The sequence below is a fragment of the Abramis brama genome, assembly GCF_963993115.1.
Source record: "Abramis brama genome assembly, chromosome: 10".
NCBI lineage: Eukaryota > Metazoa > Chordata > Actinopteri > Cypriniformes > Leuciscidae > Abramis > Abramis brama.
Window position 1 is genome coordinate 30,959,838 of NC_139972.1, and position 23,492 is coordinate 30,983,329.

Genomic DNA, 23,492 nt, shown 5'->3' on the forward strand with positions numbered 1-23,492 from the left:
GGTCTCTCACTGTCGTTTGTGCTTACGGGCCGAACGGCAGTGCAGAGTACCCGGCCTTCTTGGAGTCTCTGGGAGGGGTGCTGGAAAGTGCTCCGACTGGGGACTCCGTCGTTCTACTGGGGGACTTCAACGCCCACGTGGGCAGCGACAGTGACACCTGGAGGGGCGTGATTGGGAGGAACGGCCCCCCTGATCTGAACCCGAGTGGTGTTCTGTTATTGGACTTCTGTGCTAGTTACAGCTTGTCCATAAACACCATGTTCAAGCATAAGGGTGTCCATCAGTGCACATGGCACCAGGACACCCTAGGCCGGAGGTCGATGATCGACTTTGTGGTCGTTTCATCTGACCTCCGGCCGTATGTCTTGGACACTCGGGTGAAGAGAGGGGCGGAGCTGTCAACTGATCACCACCTGGTGGTGAGTTGGATCCGATGGCGGGGGAGGAAGCTGGACAGACTCGGCAGACCCAAACGTACTGTGAGGGTCTGTTGGGAACGTTTGGCCGAATCTCCTGTCAGAGAGATCTTCAACTCCCACCTCCGGCAGAGCTTCGACCAGATCCCGAGGGAGTCTGGAGATATTGAGTCCGAGTGGACCATGTTCTCCACCTCCATTGTCAACGCGGCCACTCGGAGCTGTGGCCGTAAGGTCTCCGGTGCCTGTCGAGGCGGCAATCCCCGAACCCGGTGGTGGACACCGGAAGTAAGGGATGCAGTCAAGCTGAAGAAGGAGTCCTATCGGGCCTGGCTGGCTTGTGGGACTCCTGAGGCAGCTGATGGGTACCGACGGGCCAAGCGGACTGCAGCCCGGGTGGTTGTGGAGGCAAAAACTCGGGCCTGGGAGGAGTTCGGTGAGGCCATGGAGAAGGCATATCGGTCGGCCTCGAAGAGATTCTGGCAAACCGTCCGGCGCCTCAGGAGGGGGAAGCAGTGCCCTACCAACGCTGTTTACAGTGGAGGTGGGCAGCTGTTGACCTCGACTGGGGATATCACCGGACGGTGGAAGGAATACTTCGAGGATCTCCTCAATCCCGCCGTCACGTCTTCCATTGAGGAAGCAGAGGCTGAGGGCTCGGAGGCGGACTCGTCCATCACCCAAGCTGAAGTCACCGAGGTAGTCAAGAAACTCCTCGGTGGCAAGGCACCGGGGGTGGATGAGATCCGCCCTGAGTACCTCAAGTCTCTGGATGTTGTGGGGCTGTCTTGGCTGACACGCCTCTGCAACATCGCGTGGCGGTCGGGGACAGTACCTTTGGACTGGCAGACCGGGGTGGTGGTCCCTCTTTTCAAGAAGGGTGATCGGAGGGTGTGCTCCAATTATAGGGGGATCACACTTCTCAGCCTCCCTGGGAAAGTCTATGCCAGGGTACTGGAGAGGAGAATCCAGCCGATAGTAGAACCTCGGATTCAGGAGGAACAGTGTGGTTTTCGTCCCGGTCGTGGAACACTGGACCAGCTCTATACCCTCTACAGGGTGCTGGAGGGCTCATGGGAGTTTGCCCAACCAATCCACATGTGCTTTGTGGATTTGGAGAAGGCATTCGACTGTGTCCCTTGCGGCGGCCTGTGGAGGGTGCTCCGGGAGTATGGGGTCCGGGGCCCTTTGCTAAGGGCTATCCGGTCCCTGTACGACCAGAGCAGGAGCTTGGTTCGTATTGCCAGCAGTAAGTCAGATTTGTTCCCGGTGCGTGTTGGACTCCGGCAGGGCTGCCCTTTGTCGCCGGTTCTGTTCATAATTTTTATGGACAGAATTTCTAGGCGCAGCCAGGGGCCGGAGGGGTCAGGTTTGGGGACCACACGATTTCATCTCTGCTCTTTGCGGATGATGTTGTCGTGTTGGCCTCATCAAACCAGGACCTCCAGCATGCACTGGGACGGTTTGCAGCCGAGTGTGAAGCGGCTGGGATGAAAATCAGCACCTCCAAATCCGAGGCCATGGTTCTCAGTCGGAAAAGGGTGGTTTGCCCGCTTCAGGTTGGTGGAGAGCTCCTGCCTCAAGTGGAGGAGTTCAAGTATCTTGGGGTCTTGTTCACGAGTGAGGGAAGGATGGAACGGGAGATTGACAGGCGGATCGGTGCAGCTTCTGCAGTAATGCGGTCCCTGTACCGGTCTGTCGTGGTGAAGAAGGAGCTGAGCCGCAAGGTGAAGCTCTCGATTTACCAGTCAATCTACGTTCCTACTCTCACCTATGGTCATGAGCTGTGGGTCATGACCGAAAGGACAAGATCCCGGATACAAGCGGCCGAAATGAGCTTTCTCCGCAGGGTGGCTGGGCGATCCCTTAGAGATAGGGTGAGAAGCTCGGTCACTCGGGAGGAGCTCAGAGTAGAGCCGCTGCTCCTCCACATCGAGAGGGGTCAGTTGAGGTGGCTCGGGCATCTTTTCCGGATGCCTCCTGGACGCCTTCCCGGGAAGGTGTTCCGGGCATGTCCCACCGGGAGGAGACCCCGGGGAAGACCTAGGACACGCTGGAGAGACTATGTCTCCCGGCTGGCCTGGGAACACCTCGGTGTCCTCCCGGAAGAGCTGGAGGAAGTGTCTAGGGAGAGGGAAGTCTGAGCATCCCTGCTTAGACTGCTGCCTCCGCGACCCGGCCCCGGATAAGCGGTAGAAGATGGATGGATGGATGGAGCATACTATCATCTGAAAAATATTGCAATAATTAAAATGCTTTGTTTCCAGACAAGACTTAGAGAAACTTGTTCATTCTGAGCAGAACCAGAAAATATGAACATATCACACCAGTCCTCAGGTCTTTACACTGGCTCCCAGTTAAATTTAGGATTGATTTTAAAGTATTATTACTGGTATATAAATCATTCAATGGCCTAGGACCTCAATACATTGCAGATATGCTCACTGAATATAAACCCAACAGATCACTCAGATCACTAGGATCATATCAGCTAGAAATACCAAGGGTTCACTCAAAGCATGGCGAGTCTCCTACAGTAGTCACTTTCAAATCCAGACTCAAAACACATCTGTTTAGCTATGCATTTAATAAATGAGCACTGTGCCAATGCTCGTCCGACTGTTTGTACTGTACTGTATTTTATTTTTTATTTTTCTAAACTGTTTTAATTATTCTTATTTATTTTTATTATTTTTATTTATTCTATGTAAAGCACTTTGAATTGCCATTGTGTATGAAATGTGCTATATAAATAAACTTGCCTTGCCTTGCACCAGTTGACCCAAAGCCCTAGGTGGCTGAAGTGACTGAGCACCATGTCCCTGTGTTCGCACAACTGCTCTCTCGACTGGGCCAAAATGAGCCAGTTGTCGAGGTAGTTGAGAATGCGAACACCACGCTCGCACATGGGAGCAATGGCCGCCTCCGCGACTTTTGTGAAGACATGGGGCGACAGGGCCAGCCCGAAGGGTAAGACTTTGTACTGATATTCCCGTCCCTCGAACACAAAGCGAAGAAACGGTCTGTGTCGAGGGAGAATCGAGACATGAAAGTACGCGTCCTTCAGGTCGATCGCTGCAAACCAATCTTGGGGACGGATGCATTTGAAAATACGTTCTGCGTAAGCATCTTGAACGGCAGCCTGTGAAGGGACAGGTTCAGGGGCCTCATGTATAAACATTGCGTATGCACAAAAGGCGGCGTACGCCGCTCTCTACGCAATAATTGGTATTTATAAAAAGCAAACTTGACGGGAAAATGTGCGGTCCTTCACACAAACTCTGACCCAGGCGTACACACAAAAACAGGTGAAATGAGAAATGGCGACACCGTCGACAGATGGAAGAAACACCTGAATGTGTGTGAAACTGTAGACCATTGTGTAAAAGAAATGGCAATACTGCCTCTCATAAATAACATGAAGACTTCAAGTCTTACAATTAACAGCCTACACCAGGGGTGCCCAATCCTGCTCCTGGCGATCGACTGTCCTGCACAGTTCATCTCCAACCCTAATCAAACACACCTGCCTTTAATTTTCAAGTGATCCTGACGTGCTCTGAAGACCTTAATTGGTTCCTTCAGGTGTGTTTGATTAGGGTTGGAGATGAACTGTGCAGGACAGTCGATCGCCAGGAGCAGGATTGGGCACCCCTGGCCTACACGAACACCCGTTTGATCAATCTGCAGTGTAAAACAAACAAAATCAAACAAAGATTACAACAGAAATGCAAATTAACACATATTTGCAAAAAGAAAAGTGAAATATGTTCTGCACTAATATTGGCATGTTATGGGGTGTCCCCTTTCCCCCACCCGTGGCAGACACACTTTTTTTTGCATCGACTTTGATGTCCGACCATTTCTTTTTTATTTCGGCCACGGTCTGAGGTTGTGAGGCTGCAGCATTAACGGCGTCTGCAACCTTTTGCCACTCAAGTGCCTTTTTGGCATTAGTAATGCCCACACTGTGCCCTCCAAACAACATTTTACTCCTCTTTTCCACCTCGCCAACGATAATTTCTACTTCACATTGAGTGAAGTTACGTTTCTTGGTTTTCCTCTCTGTGTTTGCCATGATTTTGCAATCGATGAATATTAACTTGTGGGCGTTTCACAGACTATTTATGGGCAACTATGGGCACGCAGGTCCAAGATCGGTCATAACCCACCGCTTTTCTTGGGTACAATTAAGTACGGGTTGTAGAAGCCAGTCTTCATAACGGCTGGAGGGACCGGCTCGATTGCGCCTTCGCCAGTAGGACTGCAATCTCTGCCCGGTGAAGGCCGGGGGACGCCGGGCGAACTGAATCGCATAGCCGAGTCTGATAGTACGCATCCCGCATCTTACCAGCACCCAGTTTGCGCTTGTCTATATTAATTGCTTACATTTACTAAATAAGCCTACAATAGCAGAAATAAGCCTTTTTCATGAAAATAAAGGTCCCCATTTAATAAAAATGTTTACAAAATTAAATGAAAATGTTTAATGAAATTAGAACATATTTAAAGGTGTATTGTGTAATATTTACCAATTGGTAAAGCCATTACTGCATCTGCCATTTAAAGCTCTAGTTCCTATAGCAACATTCAAGTGTTCTGAGATGTGCGTTTCAGATTGTACATGTGCATTGCTGGAGCAAGTTAAATAGACTTTTTTTAAGGATAGGAAACAACATTTATCGGTCAGTTCATTTCAGATTGTTATTGCTGATTTGAAATATTTGATTTAAAGGTGCATTGTGTAATATTTAGGAGGATCTGTTGCAATCAAATCTGTTGTTGATCTGTTGAAATGCAATATCATATACATAACTATGTTTTCAGTGGTGTATAAAGACCTTACATAATGAACCTTTACGTTTTTATTACCTTAGAATGAGCCATTTCTGTCTACACACACCACGGGTCCCCTTACATTGAAATGCGGCGACATGTTTCTACAGTAGCCCTAAACGGACAAACGCGTTTCGTCATGATGTTGTTCTTCGTGCAAAGAAGCTAGCTAAAGTCAGTGAATAAAACACTGACACAATGATGAACAAGCAACAATAATATTTGCAATAACATATTGTTTTACTAAATAATTAAGTAAACCTATTTATCTTTGAAAAGAAACCTCATTGCTTAACTGTCTACTCTCTGCTGTCTTAAGACAACGACATCACTTCCTGTCGGCCACCATAACTTCTGTTGGTTGTAATTCGCAACCTCACCACTAGATGCCGCTAACAATTACACCGTGCACCTTTAAAAGATTGTTGTTTAATTTAGTTTTAGGCCTATACATATCTTCTCATATCCATATATTTTGTTCTAAAGTAATAATCTCAAGGTTTAATGGGTTTTACACTATTCTTTGGTTCTTTTGTAGTGTGGGTTAAGTAAAGTGTAATAAAAACAAACAAACGGCTGCATCCAAAAGCTTAAAGGGGTCATGAACTGAGAAATCAAATTTTCCTTGAACTTTTGACATATAAGAGGTCATCATAAAACTTCCTTGTTAGTCCAAAAACAGCTTTTATTGTTACCAAGCCCAGCGAACGACTTGTTCTTGAATGTGCCTATCTATGACGTAATAGCCTCTGCAGAAGATAATCAACGCCTACTTCACCATTGCAACTTTGGCCCCGCCAACTGGCGTGTTGAAATTATGAGCAATTAAGAGCAATACAGGATCGACTAAAGATAACATTTCCTCTCAATTGGATCTTAATGCTAGGAATGTGGTTATTCTTAGGCATCAGGGGTTACATTATATTGCATCTGCAGCAGCATTGTGAACTTTTGAGAAGATATGTTTAGCCATTAACTTTTAAATGCATCATTACATTCAAATTGCAAACACATGAAGAGAGTCTCCGCATGAAAGACCCACGACTGGCAGATGAACGGGCAACTACATTTCTTTCCGAAACGGTAGGAAATTAAATTAGATTGAATGGAGGATTTTAACTGTGACAAGATGATTGACAGGGCAGTTGATTTGGATTGACAGATCTGTCCGTTAAAGATGAAGTAGTATGTCCCAAAGCTTGCCTACTCTTTTGCTACACACTCAAAAATATGTACTTTTTCTTCACAAAAAGAGTACACACTTTTAGGGCGTAGTAGAAGTAGGCGAATTGGGACGCATCATCAATTCCTGGAGAGTTTAGCTCCAACCCTAATTAAACACACCAGATCCCACTAATCAAGGTCTAAAAGATTCATAGAAACTTCTAGGCAGGAGAGTTAGAGCTGGTTACACTTTTTTTTAATTCAAATTAATAGAGGATCATGACATTTTACTGGTATAGGTAGCGACTACTAAATCTTTATATTACAGCCACACTACAATTACATGTATATCTGATCAAAGAATTCAAATTCTCATACCGTTTAACACTGTAAGGCTGAGTTCTGTCTTCGAATGCAATCGGTCGATCCATTGATTGGTTGCTTTTTAAAGAGAAGTATGAAGTTACAGGAGATGCTGCCTCATCTGGTCTTAGACTGTCAGGAGGAGACAGAAGATTCAACTTTAACAATGTAAAAGAGTCATAAAACATATGCAAGAAAAGGATAGTTGTATGTCTAATAAAACAAAAAATATTTCCTTTATCATGCAACAAGAACACCATTTAAAAGTAAATTCTCATACTTTTCATACCCAATGTAACTAGGGGTTTCATTGCTGAACGCAATTGGCCGATCCATTGACTGATCACTTTTCATAGAAAGGTGTGAGAGTGCTGGAGATGCTGCTTCATCTGGTCTCGCCCTTTGGTACATGGAGAACAATGAGAGATTATTATTAATTATTACAGATTCTAACAGCCTAGAAAGCAGGAGGTGAAATAAAACCAGTTTAACACTGGACAAGAGATATGCAAAGCCAAACAAGAAGTTTTGTAGCTAATAAATTGTTTTCTTTATTGTACAATAAGTACAATATCTTCAACCTCCTGAGCTGACAATGTAAGTTCTCATACTTCTCTCCCATGTAGCTTTGTGCTGCATGGTTGAAGGCAATGGGTCTATCCATTGACTGATCACTCTTTGCAGACAGGAGTGAGAGTGCTGGAGATGCTGCTTCATCTGGTCTCGCCCTTTGGTACATGGAGACAAAAGTGTCTAGTAAACATTTACAGTTACATTTACATTGTTATGTACATACATTCATAAACGTTGAAATGGTTGAGTCCATTAAATGCAAACATAACTATTGTATTTGTAACTATTACTATTGTAATTGAATGTTCTACAAATCCTCTACATATACTAAAAAAACATATTCATAAACTAGCATATTTCTAGTATTTAAAGCTACACCATTTACATTTTGTATTGTTAGAAATCGACAACATTGTTTGATCGCGCCCGCGCCTCACACACATCGCAGCCTGTTCATTATAGCCATAAAAAAATATAATAAAATAGTCAACCTAACATATAAAAATTACACTGCTCTGTTTAAATAGTCAGTAATACAATTCATACCATTCAGCGTATATAAGCATCGCTCTACTGTGAATTTTCCAAGCACATTTTTGCACATGAAGAGGATGATTTTTTTCCGTCGATATGGGAACGTGAGTGAAGTACAAAGCCTATAATAAAGAATAGTTTACCATCCAAATACATTGCGAATGTTGAAACATTTTGATTCTAATGAGAGACTTACGTGAGCCCAACGCCGCTTACTTTCGCTTTAAATTATTTAGTTTTGGCTTGTTTATAGTTATTTTTTTATTCTTGTTCTGTTCTGAATATTAGTAAATTTAAAGAATAAATCATTGATTTAAATGTCAGTCATCAATCATTGATCAAATCAAATTTTTGTGACATGGCTTAACATTACCGTGACTTTGCACACGAACCTACGCACGCGAGGTTATGCGCATGACTCAAACACTGGCAGACACAGCAGCAGTTGTAGGCAGGTATATTGATCATGAAATCTAAATTTTTTTGTCTTGAATTAGTCATTAATTCATTAATTTATGTCATTTGTTTAAGTTAATTAATATGTAAAAAAATAAATAATAAAAAACTCGATTGGGGGCCCCCGCTTAGTTCACTTATGCCTCGGGCTGGCTCTGGCACATTTGAAGGAGATGCACATCATATCGAACAAAATCAGCACAATGGACAGCTCTCTGATCAATGAACGACAACGCTGTTTGTTCACGGAACACATGCAGTTTGAATGATGTCTTGTATGAACATGATGTAGTATGTTTTTATGTTTGCTGTGTCATGCGCATTATTAGACAATAATACTAAAGTGCTAAGATTATTTTATTTTTATTTTTTTAAGTGCTAAGATTATCACAAATAAACAAAAGATTTTGATGCACGTCATTCATATTCAGTGTTGGGGAGTAACGGAATACATGTACCGGCGTTACGTATTCAGAATACAAATTATGAGTAACTGTATTCCGTTACAGTTACAGTTTAAATAGTTGGTATTTAGAATACAGTTACATTGTTGAAATCAATGGATTACATGACGATACTTCTCTGTTTCACGAGTTTATTCACTCTCTAAATAAATTAAGGCAACTCCATGCATTTCCCAGAAGCCCCAATATGAAAACGAAAAAATGCGCGGTTTGCGTGATCAGTCACAATGGAGTCGGAAGAGGAGCAGCGGGAGCTAGAGGTAGAGATGGAGCCGGAACAACAGAGCCAGGGCAAGAATGCTTTTCTATCTTGGAAATTCAAACAGCATTTCACAGAAACAAAGAGAAGGGAGAACGAAATATAACTGTGCAGTGCAACCTCTGCTTGCCAGCAACCAACCTCCTTTCAGCGTCGTCCAAAGACTCCACCTCAAACCTGAAGAAGCATCTTAAAGTAGGCCTACGTTTTTTTGTGTTTTTTTTTTTCAAATACGTGCAGTCAAAACTTGAAATAAATTCTCAGAAAATGCATTAATACCAATATAGCCTATACGTCTGTTTATATATCCATACTGCCTTAATAAAGGAGTCCAGACATTAGAAAAATATCGGTCTACATGCGTTTTATATAAACATGCGTGACACAAAAACATCTTTAACTTTTAGGTGGCAAAAAAAAAATATATAATATAGGCCTATATATATAGGCTATATTTTGTGTAATTCTGTGAATTACACTGCGCAAACCAAAAGTACTACTCACCGTATGAAGAAGGGTTGGCTCTCCACAGAACATAAAATATTTATTTTATTTTATTTTTCGTATTCGCATTTATGAGGAAAAAAAAACAATGTTATGGACGTGACAGTTCTCCGTTACGGACGCGAGCGCTCTGAAAGCGGCACTATAAGACTGCTTTAAAACTTTCACAGAGACCTCAAACAGAAAGCACAAAACCTTTCTTTAAAGTGAATTTCGTTTTGTATTAATTGTATCTTAATTTTAATAAATGTTTCATCAACCAGTTTGCCTGGATTTAATAAGAAGTAAATAGCAGACAATAGATAATCTGGACATGGAGGTGCAGCGCGTGAACTGGAGCTGGTCTCATAAATTAACGCCCGTTTCACACATACTCTGTTTGCAGTGTGTATGCGGTGCGTATTATTATTTTATTTTTTTTCGTACCCATGTTAACAGATTAGAGCTTTCACACTGCGGTCCGTTTATCCGTCCCAGGAGCGTTGTGTATACAGCAGTGCAGGGATCGTTTCCACACCGAGTCTATTTCTGCTGTGCCGCAAACGCTGAATTAAAGTGACAGCGCATGTTTCGTGGTCAAAATGAACACAGATCGACCTGAAAATGTAGTAATTTCACCATAAATGCATTTAATTAAATAAAATGTAGTAATACCATCATAAATGTATTTAATTAAATACTGCTTTTTTTCACAGTCATCTTTTTACTTTAAGACCGGGGTAAAGCAATGAAAACTAGGCCTACAGTTTACTTTAACAAGGCGAAATAATGAACAACACTCGTCTGATTCGTGGAGGTTGAAAAACAAGTTATTTGTGGCATGCAAGATTTATTGTATTAAAATTTAAATGCAAAGAAAAGGCATGAGAGTCGGCTGTTTTTGTCCATTTTAAGTTTTAAATTAAAATGTTTGTGATTTTAATAGCCTACTTGTTAAATATGTTACCACTTGCTTGAACAACTTAATCTATATAGAAGCATTGATTAATATGTTGTTTAAATTGTTTAAACTTGAATACGTCTATTAAAGAGTGTGCTGCTCCTGTATCACATAGCCTACGCACCGCAACACGCAGCGCTTCTTTGTGACAGATTTTAGATGCGTTATTGGCATACGCGTCACCACCGCATCACCGCACCCCCACCCCACAAGAACAGGCCTGTTTATTAAGCAGGATTTGATGGCCAACACTTATAAAATGCAATTCAATGTGGAAGTAATCCAAGTATTCAGAATACAGTACTCAGATTTAGTAACGTAACGGAATACGTTACAAATTACATTTTTGGGCATGTATTCTGTATTCTGTAACGGAATACATTTTGAAAGTATCCTTCCCAACACTGTTCATATTAAATCGTATATTCCACCCCATGCCCGCTACAATTGAGAATCACTTTAAACATGCAGACGCAGTTAAGACAATTCGATGTATTCCACTTAATACACAATAAAACAATATAAAATAAGATTCGTTAACAACGTACCTCCTGGTGTTCTTCGAAAGCGTGGGCACGGTTTATGAATTTGTGGGTACAGATTGCAAAAACTGAAGGCACGGTTTACAAGTCTGAGAGCGCGGATTAGAAACTCGTGGGTACGGTTTAATAATCCATGGGCATGATTTGTTAAACCGAGGGAACAGTTTGAGAATTCGTGAGTATGGTTTATAAACTGAGCGGACGGATTGCAAAACCGTCGCCACGGATTGTTTTTTTTACTCACACAGGTGACTTTCCAGGCTCCGTATCCTCCCTTAATGCTGACATCTGTTGACTTGGGACAAGGAAACAACGCATTTTAAAGCTAATAGTCACACAATTACCGATCTCAATAGAGCTGCATACAGTTATTTTTTCTTTGCGTGTCGCGCCTCCCCTGTGGCTCTTTGGCGCCCCCCAGGGGAGGCGTGCCTCACCTATTGAAAACCGCTGCCATAGTATAAAGCAGTGGTTCTCAACTCCAGTCCTCGGGACCCGTTGCTCTGCACATTTTGTATGTCTCTCTTATCTGACACACTCAGTTCAGTTCATGGAGTCTCTCCTAACGAGCTGATGATCTGATTCAGGTGTGTTAAATAAGGGAGACATACAAAATGTGCAGAGCAGCGGGTCCCGAGGACTGGAGTTGAGAACCACTGGTATAAAGATTCTAGAGTTGTTGTGTCATTTGAAAACTGGTTTATCAATCTAAATTGTCATACTTCTCTTCCATATCTAGAGGTTCCATTTTGAACACAATCGAGCGATCCATCGTCTGATTGCTTGTTAGAGACAGATATTGCAGTGCTGAGGGGCTTCATCTGGATTTACCCTTTGATAAAGAAAAAAAAAAAAGAGATTATTCTTATGTAAAAATGGATGTTTGTACACAGCACACAATGGTAACAAACAGTTATTTTATTACATGATATACAAACATGAAACTAATTAGAGTGGCTATTTGTAAAATAAACACAAAGGTTCTGCAAATCCAGTTAAAGTACTGTAAACACATCTGTTATATATGTAAACACGTAACAGTCAAAGTGAATTGCAATACATCATGAATAAAAAAATAAAAAAAAGGTAACGTTAGTTTAGTTTACCAGACAACTAGGCTATCTGGATTCTGGACTATTCAATTTAAGAGAAAAATAATCAATTTTTAAAACTGTCAAATCTTATAGCCTATATTTATTTAGTTATCAAGTGCAAAAGTAGTTAGTTACTACAAAGTACAGCCTACTGAAAGCCAAATGCAAAACTTAACTGCGTTTGTATTTAATGGCTTCACGAAAACAAGTAGGCCTAGGCCTATTTGTAGACTGTCAACTAGGCTAACGTTAGGCCTACTTCATTTTGACTAGGCACAATTGAAAGAAAAGATTGTAAATAAAAGTTTATCCACACAAATATTGTTAACGTTACCTAAAAACAGAGCCTATTGCTCTCTGAAAACTCCCAAAAGAATGGATTGGGGAAAGTGTCGAAGCATGTCAAGTTTCTAATGACGAAAAATGAAGACCTAACAATAATCACTCTTTACTTCATCTCATAACTAGCATAATACACTTGCCTCAGGTAAAAATAATTAAATAAATAAAAGTCAGAGTGAAGCACACTTACCAGCTTAATCTATTTTGCTCCTATTCTGAATTCTGGGAGTAATTCAGCAACTGAAATAATTGTTGATATCGACTTAACACAGAGCTGATGCCGCGAAAAATGTTGAAAAGCCTAAATCAAAAACCAATCGTTGGTAAACTGATACTATTAAACGCATAAAGGACCTGAGCAGACAAATAATACTCGACAGAGTACAAAAATAAATGTTACATTTAAAGGTGTGTCAAATGAACGCGCCTATAGCCGTCTGTGCTGTCGTGGCACTTTTACTTAAAATAGGTGTATACCTGTAGATCGGTGACTAGCCAATCAGAAGTGAGAAAAAATTGAGGGCGTGTACCAGGTTTTATCAATATTATTCCCCACCGAAACTTCGGTTCGAATCCCAGCTGAGATGAAAATTATGTTATTTATGCCTTTTGACACATTCACTAATTAATATTTTTAATGGATTATGAATCAGTAATCACTTTACTTTTGTTTTCTAATATGAAACGTGTTTCTGAAGGATACTTATTTTACTGAAAAATTAATTGGTGCAATGTGATATCTAACCTATTGTGCTTGTCCAAAATAGCAGTCCTTATTTTACTGTTTAATTAATTGGTGCAATATGATATATACTGTAACTTACTGTGCTTGTCCAAAATAACAGTCAATGACTTTCGGGATATTTTCAGTTAAATTATGTTTTAATAAAATATAAACATTCAAACATTTTTATAAATATATCTTTATAAAATATACAATTATAAAATAATACCTTTTTAATTTTAAAAGACACATTCTACCAAAACACTATATACAGTAACAGTACACAATAATGTGAACCAAGGCAATTGAATGAACAAATGTTAAAAAATGGGAATATCTCAACATGACCAAAAGAAATAATCAATCTATGAAATCAAGTGACAGTTTAAAAACACCTACTGAACAAAGGTCTACGGAAGAATAAAAAAGAAACAGGCTGAAACAGGCTACACAGTACTTTTTCAGTTAAACAAAGAGTATCCTACTGCTCATGTGCATGTATACAGTACAGTTATAAATACGATTGTGCCAAAAGTAACAAACTAATAAAAAGTAATAACAATATAACAACATGCTTAAGAAATAATATATGCAAAACAATTCTTACAGGTGAGACGCAAAGTATTTGCAATTGCAAAAGATTAAAAGTAGTGCTTTCCATCATCTAAATAATCATAGTTTTGAAAATGTAAAAACATTTAAACTGATAAATTATCCATAATATAACAGTAAAAGTTATATTATATAACAGACTTTTTTAAATTTTACAGTCATGCATGGACCAACATGGCATTCTAAAGTAAAAATAAAAACAAAAAAAAACAAAGACAAGTAAGGCAAGAACAAACCACAGCGGTTTCAGCATGTAACAGATATCCATAACAAATAAGATACAGAGTTATATTTTTTATGATACAATAATTACAATATATACATTAAAAACCAGGAAACATGAGGGCAGTCACTTTCCCTTTTCTGCTACCCATCTCTTCCTTTCTGTCTCATAAAAGGAAGACTGACAGAACTCTGCCCAAGTCATCTCGTGAGTCATCCCCTCTGTCCGATAGAGAAAACACTTTGGCAGGACAATATACATGAAGAGTTCAGATGCAAACCCCCCTAAGTAACATCTGAAATTTTCTTCTAGAATGATCATTTTTATAAAGCTTGTATATTTAAGTTAAAGGGATAGTTCGCCCAAAAATGATATTTAAGCCATGATTTACTCACCCTAAAGCCGTTCGAGATGCATACGTCAATCTTTTTTCAGACGAACACATTTTCAGTTATTTTAGAAAATGTCTTAGATCTTTCAGTGGTTATAATGTGAAGCAATGGGGTCCAGCTGATTCAAGTCGCAAAATGTACATGCATCCTTCTCAAAAATAATCCATCCGTCTCCGGGGGGATAAACGAAGGCCTTCTGAGGCCTTCCGGTGGCGGTCGGTGCGCGTTCACAGAGATGAATGCGTCGTGACGTAGAACGAACGTGACAGCGGAGCCAGAGAGCAGAGCAAAACAAAACTCAACGTTCGTTCTACGTCACGACGCATTCATCTCTGTGAACGTGCACCGACCGCCACCGGAAGCCAGTTATTTTAGTTTATAAAGTTTTAAATATGTATATTTTTACGACAAAACCGCACGGATTACCCTCAGAAGGCCTTCGTTTATCCCCCCGGAGACGGATGGATTATTTTTGAGAAGGATGCATGTACATTTTGCGACTTGAATCAGCTGGACCCCATTGCTTCACATTATAACCACTGAAAGATCTAAGACATTTTCTAAAATAACTGAAAATGTGTTCGTCTGAAAAAAGATTGACGTATGCATCTCGAACGGCTTTAGGGTGAGTAAATCATGGCTTAAATATCATTTTTGGGCGAACTATCCCTTTAAGTAATTTCACTTAAATGACAATTAATAGGTAATTTGCATTGCCATTTAAGTGAAATTATTGAACTTAAATATACAAGCTTGATAAATTTCAGATGTTACTTAGGGGGTTTTGCATCTGAACTCTTCACATATTTCCCTGCCACACCAGGGAACCCAGTATGTGTGTGGGGACACTCTGGGCCTTGTTTGAGGGGCTTGTGGCAGAACCTACAAAGGTGACCAGTGGGATGCTGCTCCATGGCCTTTCTCTTTTTCCGCTCCTCCAATATATGTCTTGCCTCTGCAGAGCGCTGTTTTGCTGCCTGTAGCTCTCGATTAAAAAAGGGTGTTTCAGCAAAGTCAGCAAACGGCATTCGAGGATTGGTGAGGCCTTCCGCTGCATACATCTGGTATACCTTTGTAGAGCAGTAAAAGTACTTCACACTCTCAGACTGATAAAAGAAATGATTGGAGGAGCCATCACCAAGGTAACGTGACTTTGGCTGGCCACAAGCAAGACAGTTCTGTGTCCTCTTTGTAACAGGCTGCTGTTGCTGTTGCTGCTGCTGCTGCTGCTGCTGCTTCGCCACAATCTCTTTCACCATCTGTTCAATCTCACCTTTAGTTAGTGGGGACTCCTGGGGCTTATTTCTGGGTAGGTTCACTGGGGCAGGTGGGAGGGTTACCACTATAACACTTACAGTTTCACTACCTTTTGTGAGGTGATGCCACAGCTGCTGGGTCTCCAGGAGTTTCTCTGGACTGGTGTTCAGGGATGAACTTGTGTTCGTCATCTTGGCCAGGTGTTTCACATAACGTGAGATATGCAGTTTCGTTGTGGGGTGTAAGAGGCTATTGGAATCCCTAGAGGCAGCCTGCACAAGGGCAGCATACTACGCATCCACCTGGGTAAGAAGGTCTTTCTGCCCATGGTACTTTGCCAGAAGGCCATCAATGGAATCCATCATGGGCTGTGTCCACCGAAAATGGTCCAGGACAAAAAGTAGACCCCTTGCCTTGAAGCTCGTGGAGAGGGAGCAAATGACAGTGGTGGTGTCATCTCATCTAAAAGAGAGGAAAAGGGAAAGAAAAAATAAATCAGTTTCACTTTTATCTCTGAAATATCTGTAGTTTTCATTTAAATAAGGAATAATTAAGGGATGAAGATGTGAGCTGAATCACCTTTTACATTGGTGGGCTGTGCAGGCTGGATCATTGTTTGTGAGCCAGGAGAAGCCACACCAAAGATGTCATCCTGGAACATAGAGTAATTAATTTGGGTTACAATCAGTAATTACATAGATTTTGTATTTTAGCGAGTGGGATATTTGTAAGTTTACCTGAGCAAAGTGTTCCTCCCTCACCTCCTCAGGTGTGTCATCAGGTGGGAATATCTCACTGAGAGCAGATGGCTGTAAGGACTGATGCTCTCCCTCCCCTGCAACAGGTACCTTCTGGGACTTGTGCTTGTCCCAGTCCAGGGGGACAGGACGACAACCAGGCTCCACATACTGCAGTCCAAACCTTTCTCTGGTGTCTGTCTGTGAGGCAAGTAAGGCAGGGTACTTGGCCTGGCCTGTCACCACGTCTGAGAGCTTGTTCAGTTCCATGATCAGCACAGGATCAAAAACTGCAGGCAGCTTCACTCCAGGCTGCTTCAGGTCCACAAGGCGCTGGAAATTCCAGCGAGCCACTCCAATCATGCCCTGTGCCTGGAAAAGTTCTGTGGAAACCTGAGTGCCTGTGACCCATCTCGCCTGATGGAAATGGAACCCCTCCTGCTGAGAGGTGCCTTTCACAGGGATCCACACGGGTACAGCTGCCGCCTCCCCCTTCACATGGTTCAGCTGGACCGTTCCACCATGCCTATAGAGGATCCCCTCTTCAATCTCTGGGTCACTCAGGCAGCCTCTGAGGATGTGGACTCGCTGAATCCTCCACATCTTCAACATTGTTGGTTTGAACAGTGGCCCAGCATCAGGATCACATTCTAAAAAGAATCTTTGGAGAACGCTCTCCACTCTCTCCAGCAGCTCTTTGGGCTGTGGGACCCTAGTGCGGCAGTGCTCCCTGATGTGCTTCTTTGTTGGATTTGCAGGCACTATCCCACAGAAGACATAAGCCTGCTTCAGTCTCTGTAGGTCAGTCTGGTCCACAACACTAAAAGCTGCTGACAGAAACTTGCAGAAAGCCCTGTGCAGTGGATGGTGCTCTGAAGTACACTCTCTGGAGAACCGCCGCATGCAGTGGAACAAGTCCAGCTTGATGTTGATGTTATATTCTTTGCGGGAGGCACAGCTGTTGATGAGATGCCCAGAGGTTGCCGCAGTCACTATAGCCTCAGTGGTCTTCCAAGAATCCCAGAGGAGGTGCTCCTGGGGATCAGGGTTTGGGATCCTGAAGGCAGCACAACAGTCTCTGTTCCACACACAAAGAGAAGTATATTTAAAATATTAAACATTCAAATAAATAGGATACATGTATTTGCTATACTATATTTAGTTTACTTTGCAAATATAATATAGGTGGGAAGGAAAATGTGATGGCTGGTTCTTACCTGTCAACCCACTGGTAGTTGGCTTTTGGCAGTCCTGCTAAAATGTAACGACGGGACAGCCCCTCATACATTGGCTGCAGGGATTTATCACTTTCAGACTGCAGCATCACCCAGGACAAGATCATCCAGTTTTCATTCATCACAGCGTATGACGACATAGTACCTGATGCAAGCACAACCTTCCGGGCCACCTTGCGGGTATGGTCAGCCCTTAATACTTGTCCAAACGTGCCTTGAAGGAGCAGATTGAGTGTGCTCTCCTGCCTATGGTACTCCTGAATGAGGCAGTCAACCAAGTAGTGGGGTGAGACTGTTATTCCATACCAGCCGACCACATCACCATACCCACCAAATGGAGCAGGAGTATTTGTTTCTCTTAGTGCCCCTGTGATGGTCTGCTGACCATAAAGTCCACTGTCTCCATCCAGCACATTCTTAACAGTGGACAGGTAAGCCAGGTGTGCACGCTCATACCTGAGGTGGAGAGCTTCATTCAATTGATTGGCCATATCATTGGGAGACTTTGCTGTGCGCCGCAACTCATCCATCACAGTCTTACATATGGCCTTTTTGTGTGTCAGAAAAGCTGGAAAAATGTTGCAGAACCGACTTGGCAGCATGTCCATCCATTGGGGTTTGTCTGCAAACCAGTACTTTTTACAGACTTTACAGCTGAGCCGAGAGGCCAGTATGTAGTACTGGCTGCTTGTACCAATAATGACACGGGGTCGTCCAACTCCTGATGAGACAACGTGAGGATTCGGACAGCCGTTCAGACATGGCAGAGTGTAGTTGTTACGGACTCTTTCCATAATGGTGTGCTCTGGTTTCCAAATGAAGAATGGATGAAGTTGAAAGTATTTAGGTGATGGCAGCTTATAGACAGAATCAATAAGCTCAGGCTGAGGTGGGTAACGCCACAAGGAGATCATGTTCATTGGATGTCTCACCAGTCTAGAGCCTGGCCACAGTCCCAAGGCTTCCATTTCTGTTTTCATCCAGATTCTCTGCTGGTGAGAGCAGTGCCATTGGCTTACATCCTGCTCATAGCTTGGCAGTGGTGGAACAGCATGCTTCTCCTCCAGCTGAGTTGAGGGGTACCCAGCAGAGGCTGCAGGCGGGCCTGAGGGAGGAGTAGAGGCTATAGACTGTGCAGAGGTCACTGGGAGGAGGGCTGCAGGATGACATGGGTGACATTAGTCATAGATGAGCATTACATTTGTTAAATATGGTAAATCTGTTTTAAATTTTATTAAGTAAAATTATGTTACATTAAGTCCTTACATTGACAGAGCATGGTTTCCTGCACTGGTCTCAAAGGCGATGTGGTCTTGCTTGTCGATAACCCCAATTCAAGCAACTCTGGAGGTACTGGCAAAGGAACCCTCACTGGAGTGAAGGGAATTGGTGAAAAACAATAACACTGATCAGAAACGGGCATATCCTTACAGTAGCATGTGTACACGTCCATATACTAACCTGGCTGTGGAGATGTAGTTGTACTATATTCATCAGGCCGGACTGGTTTTAAGAGTGTTGCTGATGGTTTATGCTTCCCTAACACAGAAAAATGTAATGTCATTCTAATACTCTGTACTACTGTCCCTTAGTAAATGTGTTATTAAGTCGTAATGCAAATGCATACAAACCCATACGAACACGTCAAGACTCTTTATAATATTAGAGGTGTGGTATGTAAATGGATCTACATTACATGAGTAATCTACGGCTTCATGTATCAAAACAGATGCTTCATTGTAGTCCAAATTAATACATATTTGTACTTTTGCTGTACTTCTGCATTTTTGAGATGTTCTTCTTTTACTCTGTAGTAGATCATGTACATACCAAACCTTTAAAGTATAGCATGCAAAAAAACATGCAAAACAAGAACTCTGTACTTACCCTCAACGATGAGATATAAATGTTAGTAGAAAAATTGAACATAATAATTAGAACAGGGCCTGAACGTGGCCTAACCAACAAACAGTAACAAATCAATGTAGAACAGATAATCCTGATTCATGTCAGAATCATCCCTAGTATGCACTAGGAATAAGACCTTTGACCACCGGGACTCCAACAACTTCTGAACCTGAAAGCATAGTGAAGATAATTTAACTTTCAAGCATTTATAACATAAACAGACACAGTGACATATAAAACCCTTTACTGTTAAAGTACAGTACACAACAAACTACACACAGATGTGAAAAATGTAAAACACTGCTACGTGTCTTTTGCTTGTTCAGTGTACAGTGGTGTGTACAGAAGTCACACGTACATGTATGTGCACAAATACACTGTATATACAGTATGTATGCACAATTGATTTGAATCTTGAATTGAGTTGAAACTGAATCAACACAGAAGTGACTTGAGCTGAATAATGTCACAATCGGCTTCTTAGAGCTGCTTTACAGCAGAATTTGTTTTGAATTTGTTACTATTGTGAAGCTACTGTGAAAATCTATATTGTAGCTTGTATGTATATTCAATATAATATATATATATATATATATATATATATATATATATATATATATAGTATACACACACTGAATATGCATACAAGCCAAGTCAGAAAGTCAACTTTATTTCTAAAGCGCTGTGTGTGTGTGTGTGTGTGTGTGTGTGTGTGTGTATATATGTATGTCAAAATTTGTCAATTGTATGTAAAGTGTATAATGTGCTTGCAGAGTGAATGGTTTCACTGAGTGTGCCTCAAGTTCTCAAGTTGTAAGCAATTTGAAAAAACTGTAGTATAATAATTTACGGGCATTAGAACAGGACTGATCACGCCTAATAAACAAACAGTGATTTGGATGGATAATCCTGACTGATGTCAGAATCATCCCCAGTGTGCAGTCAGAAAATGACCTTTGGCCATAGGGAGTCCAACAACTTGTGAACCTGAGTGCACAGCGCAGAAACAATGTAACATTCCAAAAATGTACCATCTTGAATAACGCTGAATAAAAATGTAATGATGTTTCATGGAAATTAATGCAGTTTGATAGTGCATGTATGTGGTTCTCACTCAGTTGGCCTGGAATTTTAGATGAAAATGTGGGTAGCATCATCCTCCCCAATTCTTCACCTTCCTCCACTTCTATGGAAAAAGAACAAACCAAAGATTGGTATGAAAGGATGGAATTATAAATATCATCAACTGTTGTTTATTCAGGGAAAATTGACCGAGCATTAAGCTCTTTTACAGCAATACCCTGAGTCCACATTCATACGGGTGTACATTCAGAAAAATATGGATATAGCAACCACAATAAATACTGTGTATGTGTTTGTGTGTGTGTGTGTGAGCACACATGCACCTACACTACCGGTCAAAAGTTTTGGATTGGTACGATTTTTAATGTTTTTAAAAAAAGTCTCTTCTGCTCAACAAGGCTGCATTTATTCGATTAAAAATACAACTTTTTTTTTTTCTTCTATTTTAACATATTGTATAATGTAATTTATTCCTGTGATCAAAGCAGAATTTTCAGCATCATTACTCCAGTCTTCAGTGTCACATGATCCTTCAGAAATCAGTATAATATGATGATTTGATGCTCAAGAAACATTCATTATTATTATCAGTGTTGAGAACAGTTGTGTACAGTTTTTTTCAGGATTCTTTGATGAATAGAAAGTTCAAAAGAACAGCATTAGTTTGAAATAGAATCTTTGTAACATTATAAATGTATTTACTGTAACTTTTGGTCAATTTAATTCATCCTTGATGAAAAAAAGGATTGATTTATTTTATTTATCCCCACCCCCACAAAAAACGTACTGACCCCAAACTTGTGAACGGTAGTGTTTAATGTTACAAAAGCTTTCTATTTCAGATAAATGCTGTTCTTTTGAACTTTCTATTCATCAAAGAATCCTGAAATAAAAATGTAATTATAATGTATTTTCTATAATGTATTATAATGTATTTTTATTATAATGTATTTTCAACACTGATAATAGTGAGAAATGTTTCTTGAGCATCAAATCATCATAGAATGATTTCTGAAGGATCATGTGACACTGAAGACTGGAGTAATGATGCTGAAAATCCAGCTTTGATCACAGGAATAAATTACACTTTACTGTATATTCACATAGAAAACTGCTTTTTTTTTTTAATTTCTATATTCTAATAATATTTCACAATTTTGACTGTGTTTTTTATTTTATTATTTTAATCAAATAAATGTAGCCTTGGTGAGTAGAACAGACTTAGTAGAACAAATCTTACCAGTCCAAAAATGTGTCAGTGTGAGGTTTTCTTACTCAGTTGGCCTTGGAGTTTGGATGGGGATTTGGAAAGCATCATTCTCTCCAATTCTTCATCATCCTCCATTTCTGTGAAACAAAGCATAAAAGCAAAGATGCAGATCATATGTCATCCCACATTTACATGTTTCAATTTGACCTTATATATACTCAACTCTACTGCCAACAAACCTGTAGGGTGAGAGGCAGATGCTGTAAGGCCAGTGGAAGCAGGTTCTGCTGAAACACTCTGAAGCTGGCTCTTGTTCTGAGTGAGGTACTGCTGCAGCCGATACATTTTGCTGCCCGGGATCTGTTTCTGGAGGATGAATGCAGCATATCCATCTGCTCTTCTCTCCCAAACATCCCTCCAAGTCTTTTCTGCATTAATCCCAAAGCCAACCAAGTTGTCATCTTCATTCCTCACAGGTGGTGCCACTGATCTTCCACTTAAATACTTTAGGAGGTCCTCGATTTCCTGGAAGCTTCTACTGTACTCAAGAGATGAAAGTAGGCTGTCCTTCCTGGGACCCTCTGGTTTAAACTGTCCGGCTCTCTCTTCCTCCTCAACCTTCTTAGTCAAGAATATGGTATAGCCTACATCATTCTCTAGCAGCCACTGGAATGACTTGCCTTTGTACTTTCCAAACTGAAGCACATACTCTCCCAGCACCTCCTGTCTGTCTGACACATCTCCTCCTCTCATGAAGACAACAGAGCAGGCATTCTCCTTGACCTTGTCTTCCCTTTGAGGGGCTGATTAGTCCTGGAGATTGGGGTTGTCTTTGATCCTCTTGGCTTCATCCGAGGGATCTTGTCTCAGATATCCGGTTGGTCCTTTCCTGAAGCACACTTTGATCTTGCCCGGGAAGATCACTTTCACCTTCATCCTGCTGTGCTGCACGTATACATTCACAAAGAGCTGATAGTGTTTATGGCCTGTTGCATTAACACAGTTAATAAACACACTTCTATTCTGATTTAAATTATGTATTTCTTAATAAATAAAACAACAATTAAATGAACCATTTTATTATTAAATTAATATAAATTCCCAATATCCTCTTTCACAGACTATTATTGTGTTTAACTTTTTTTTCATAATAAAATGTTATTCATATACTATACAATTAAATTGCACAAACATTTTATTTGAGTGCATAGTAAGAAATCAATGATGAAACATTCACCTTTACAAACAAGGATACTCTTATAAAATACAGCTGTATTTACAACGAGGAGTTTGGTTTAACGTTACTGGGTTTCTTAACGTCACAAACCATTTCAACTCAATAAACAATACGATTACATGATAATATACATGCAATAAATATATGAATAATAATGTATATGCGGTCACCTGAGGTCAAATTTGTCTGAAGGTAGTTTAGACTGTAAATATTTGTTAACAATTTGCTGACAATTCGGTAAACAAATATCTATCTGATCGGAAAACGGGTCTCCTCTCCTCCCCCACTGCGAATGATTGACAGATGACACTACGCTTCTTTAAATTCCCCGCCTCGAAAAGCGAAACAGCGCCAGGAAGTCTACATGTGGCCAAAAGTATATTGCAT

The 23,492-nt window shown here is 41.0% G+C and overlaps 3 protein-coding genes across 3 annotated transcripts in view; all 3 read right to left on the minus strand.

The window, feature by feature from the left end:
* LOC311091490 (uncharacterized protein) overlaps positions 1 to 23,492 on the minus strand; it is a 300,883-nt gene that overhangs the window by 183,260 nt on the left and 94,131 nt on the right. The window contains exons 13-15 of the mRNA XM_084127442.1: positions 7,391 to 7,507; positions 7,069 to 7,179; positions 6,795 to 6,911 (exon numbers count right to left, since the gene is read on the minus strand). Of these exons, the coding sequence (XP_083983568.1) occupies positions 6,795 to 6,911; positions 7,069 to 7,179; positions 7,391 to 7,507 (345 nt within the window). The remainder of the gene's footprint in view (positions 1 to 6,794; positions 6,912 to 7,068; positions 7,180 to 7,390; positions 7,508 to 23,492) is intronic.
* Positions 15,634 to 19,448, minus strand: LOC311090502 (uncharacterized protein). The gene is made up of 6 exons (XM_084125800.1): positions 19,129 to 19,448; positions 18,934 to 19,038; positions 17,650 to 18,823; positions 16,433 to 17,510; positions 16,275 to 16,347; positions 15,634 to 16,157 (listed from the first exon to the last, which is right to left on the minus strand). The coding sequence occupies exons 1-6, from the start codon at positions 19,229 to 19,231 to the stop codon at positions 16,057 to 16,059; spliced, it is 2,634 nt and encodes an 877-aa protein (XP_083981926.1). The 5' UTR covers positions 19,232 to 19,448; the 3' UTR covers positions 15,634 to 16,056.
* LOC311090503 (uncharacterized protein) lies at positions 19,628 to 22,707 on the minus strand. Its single transcript, XM_084125801.1, has 4 exons — positions 22,108 to 22,707; positions 21,934 to 22,005; positions 20,690 to 20,761; positions 19,628 to 19,744 (listed from the first exon to the last, which is right to left on the minus strand). The coding sequence occupies exons 1-4, from the start codon at positions 22,619 to 22,621 to the stop codon at positions 19,689 to 19,691; spliced, it is 714 nt and encodes a 237-aa protein (XP_083981927.1). The 5' UTR covers positions 22,622 to 22,707; the 3' UTR covers positions 19,628 to 19,688.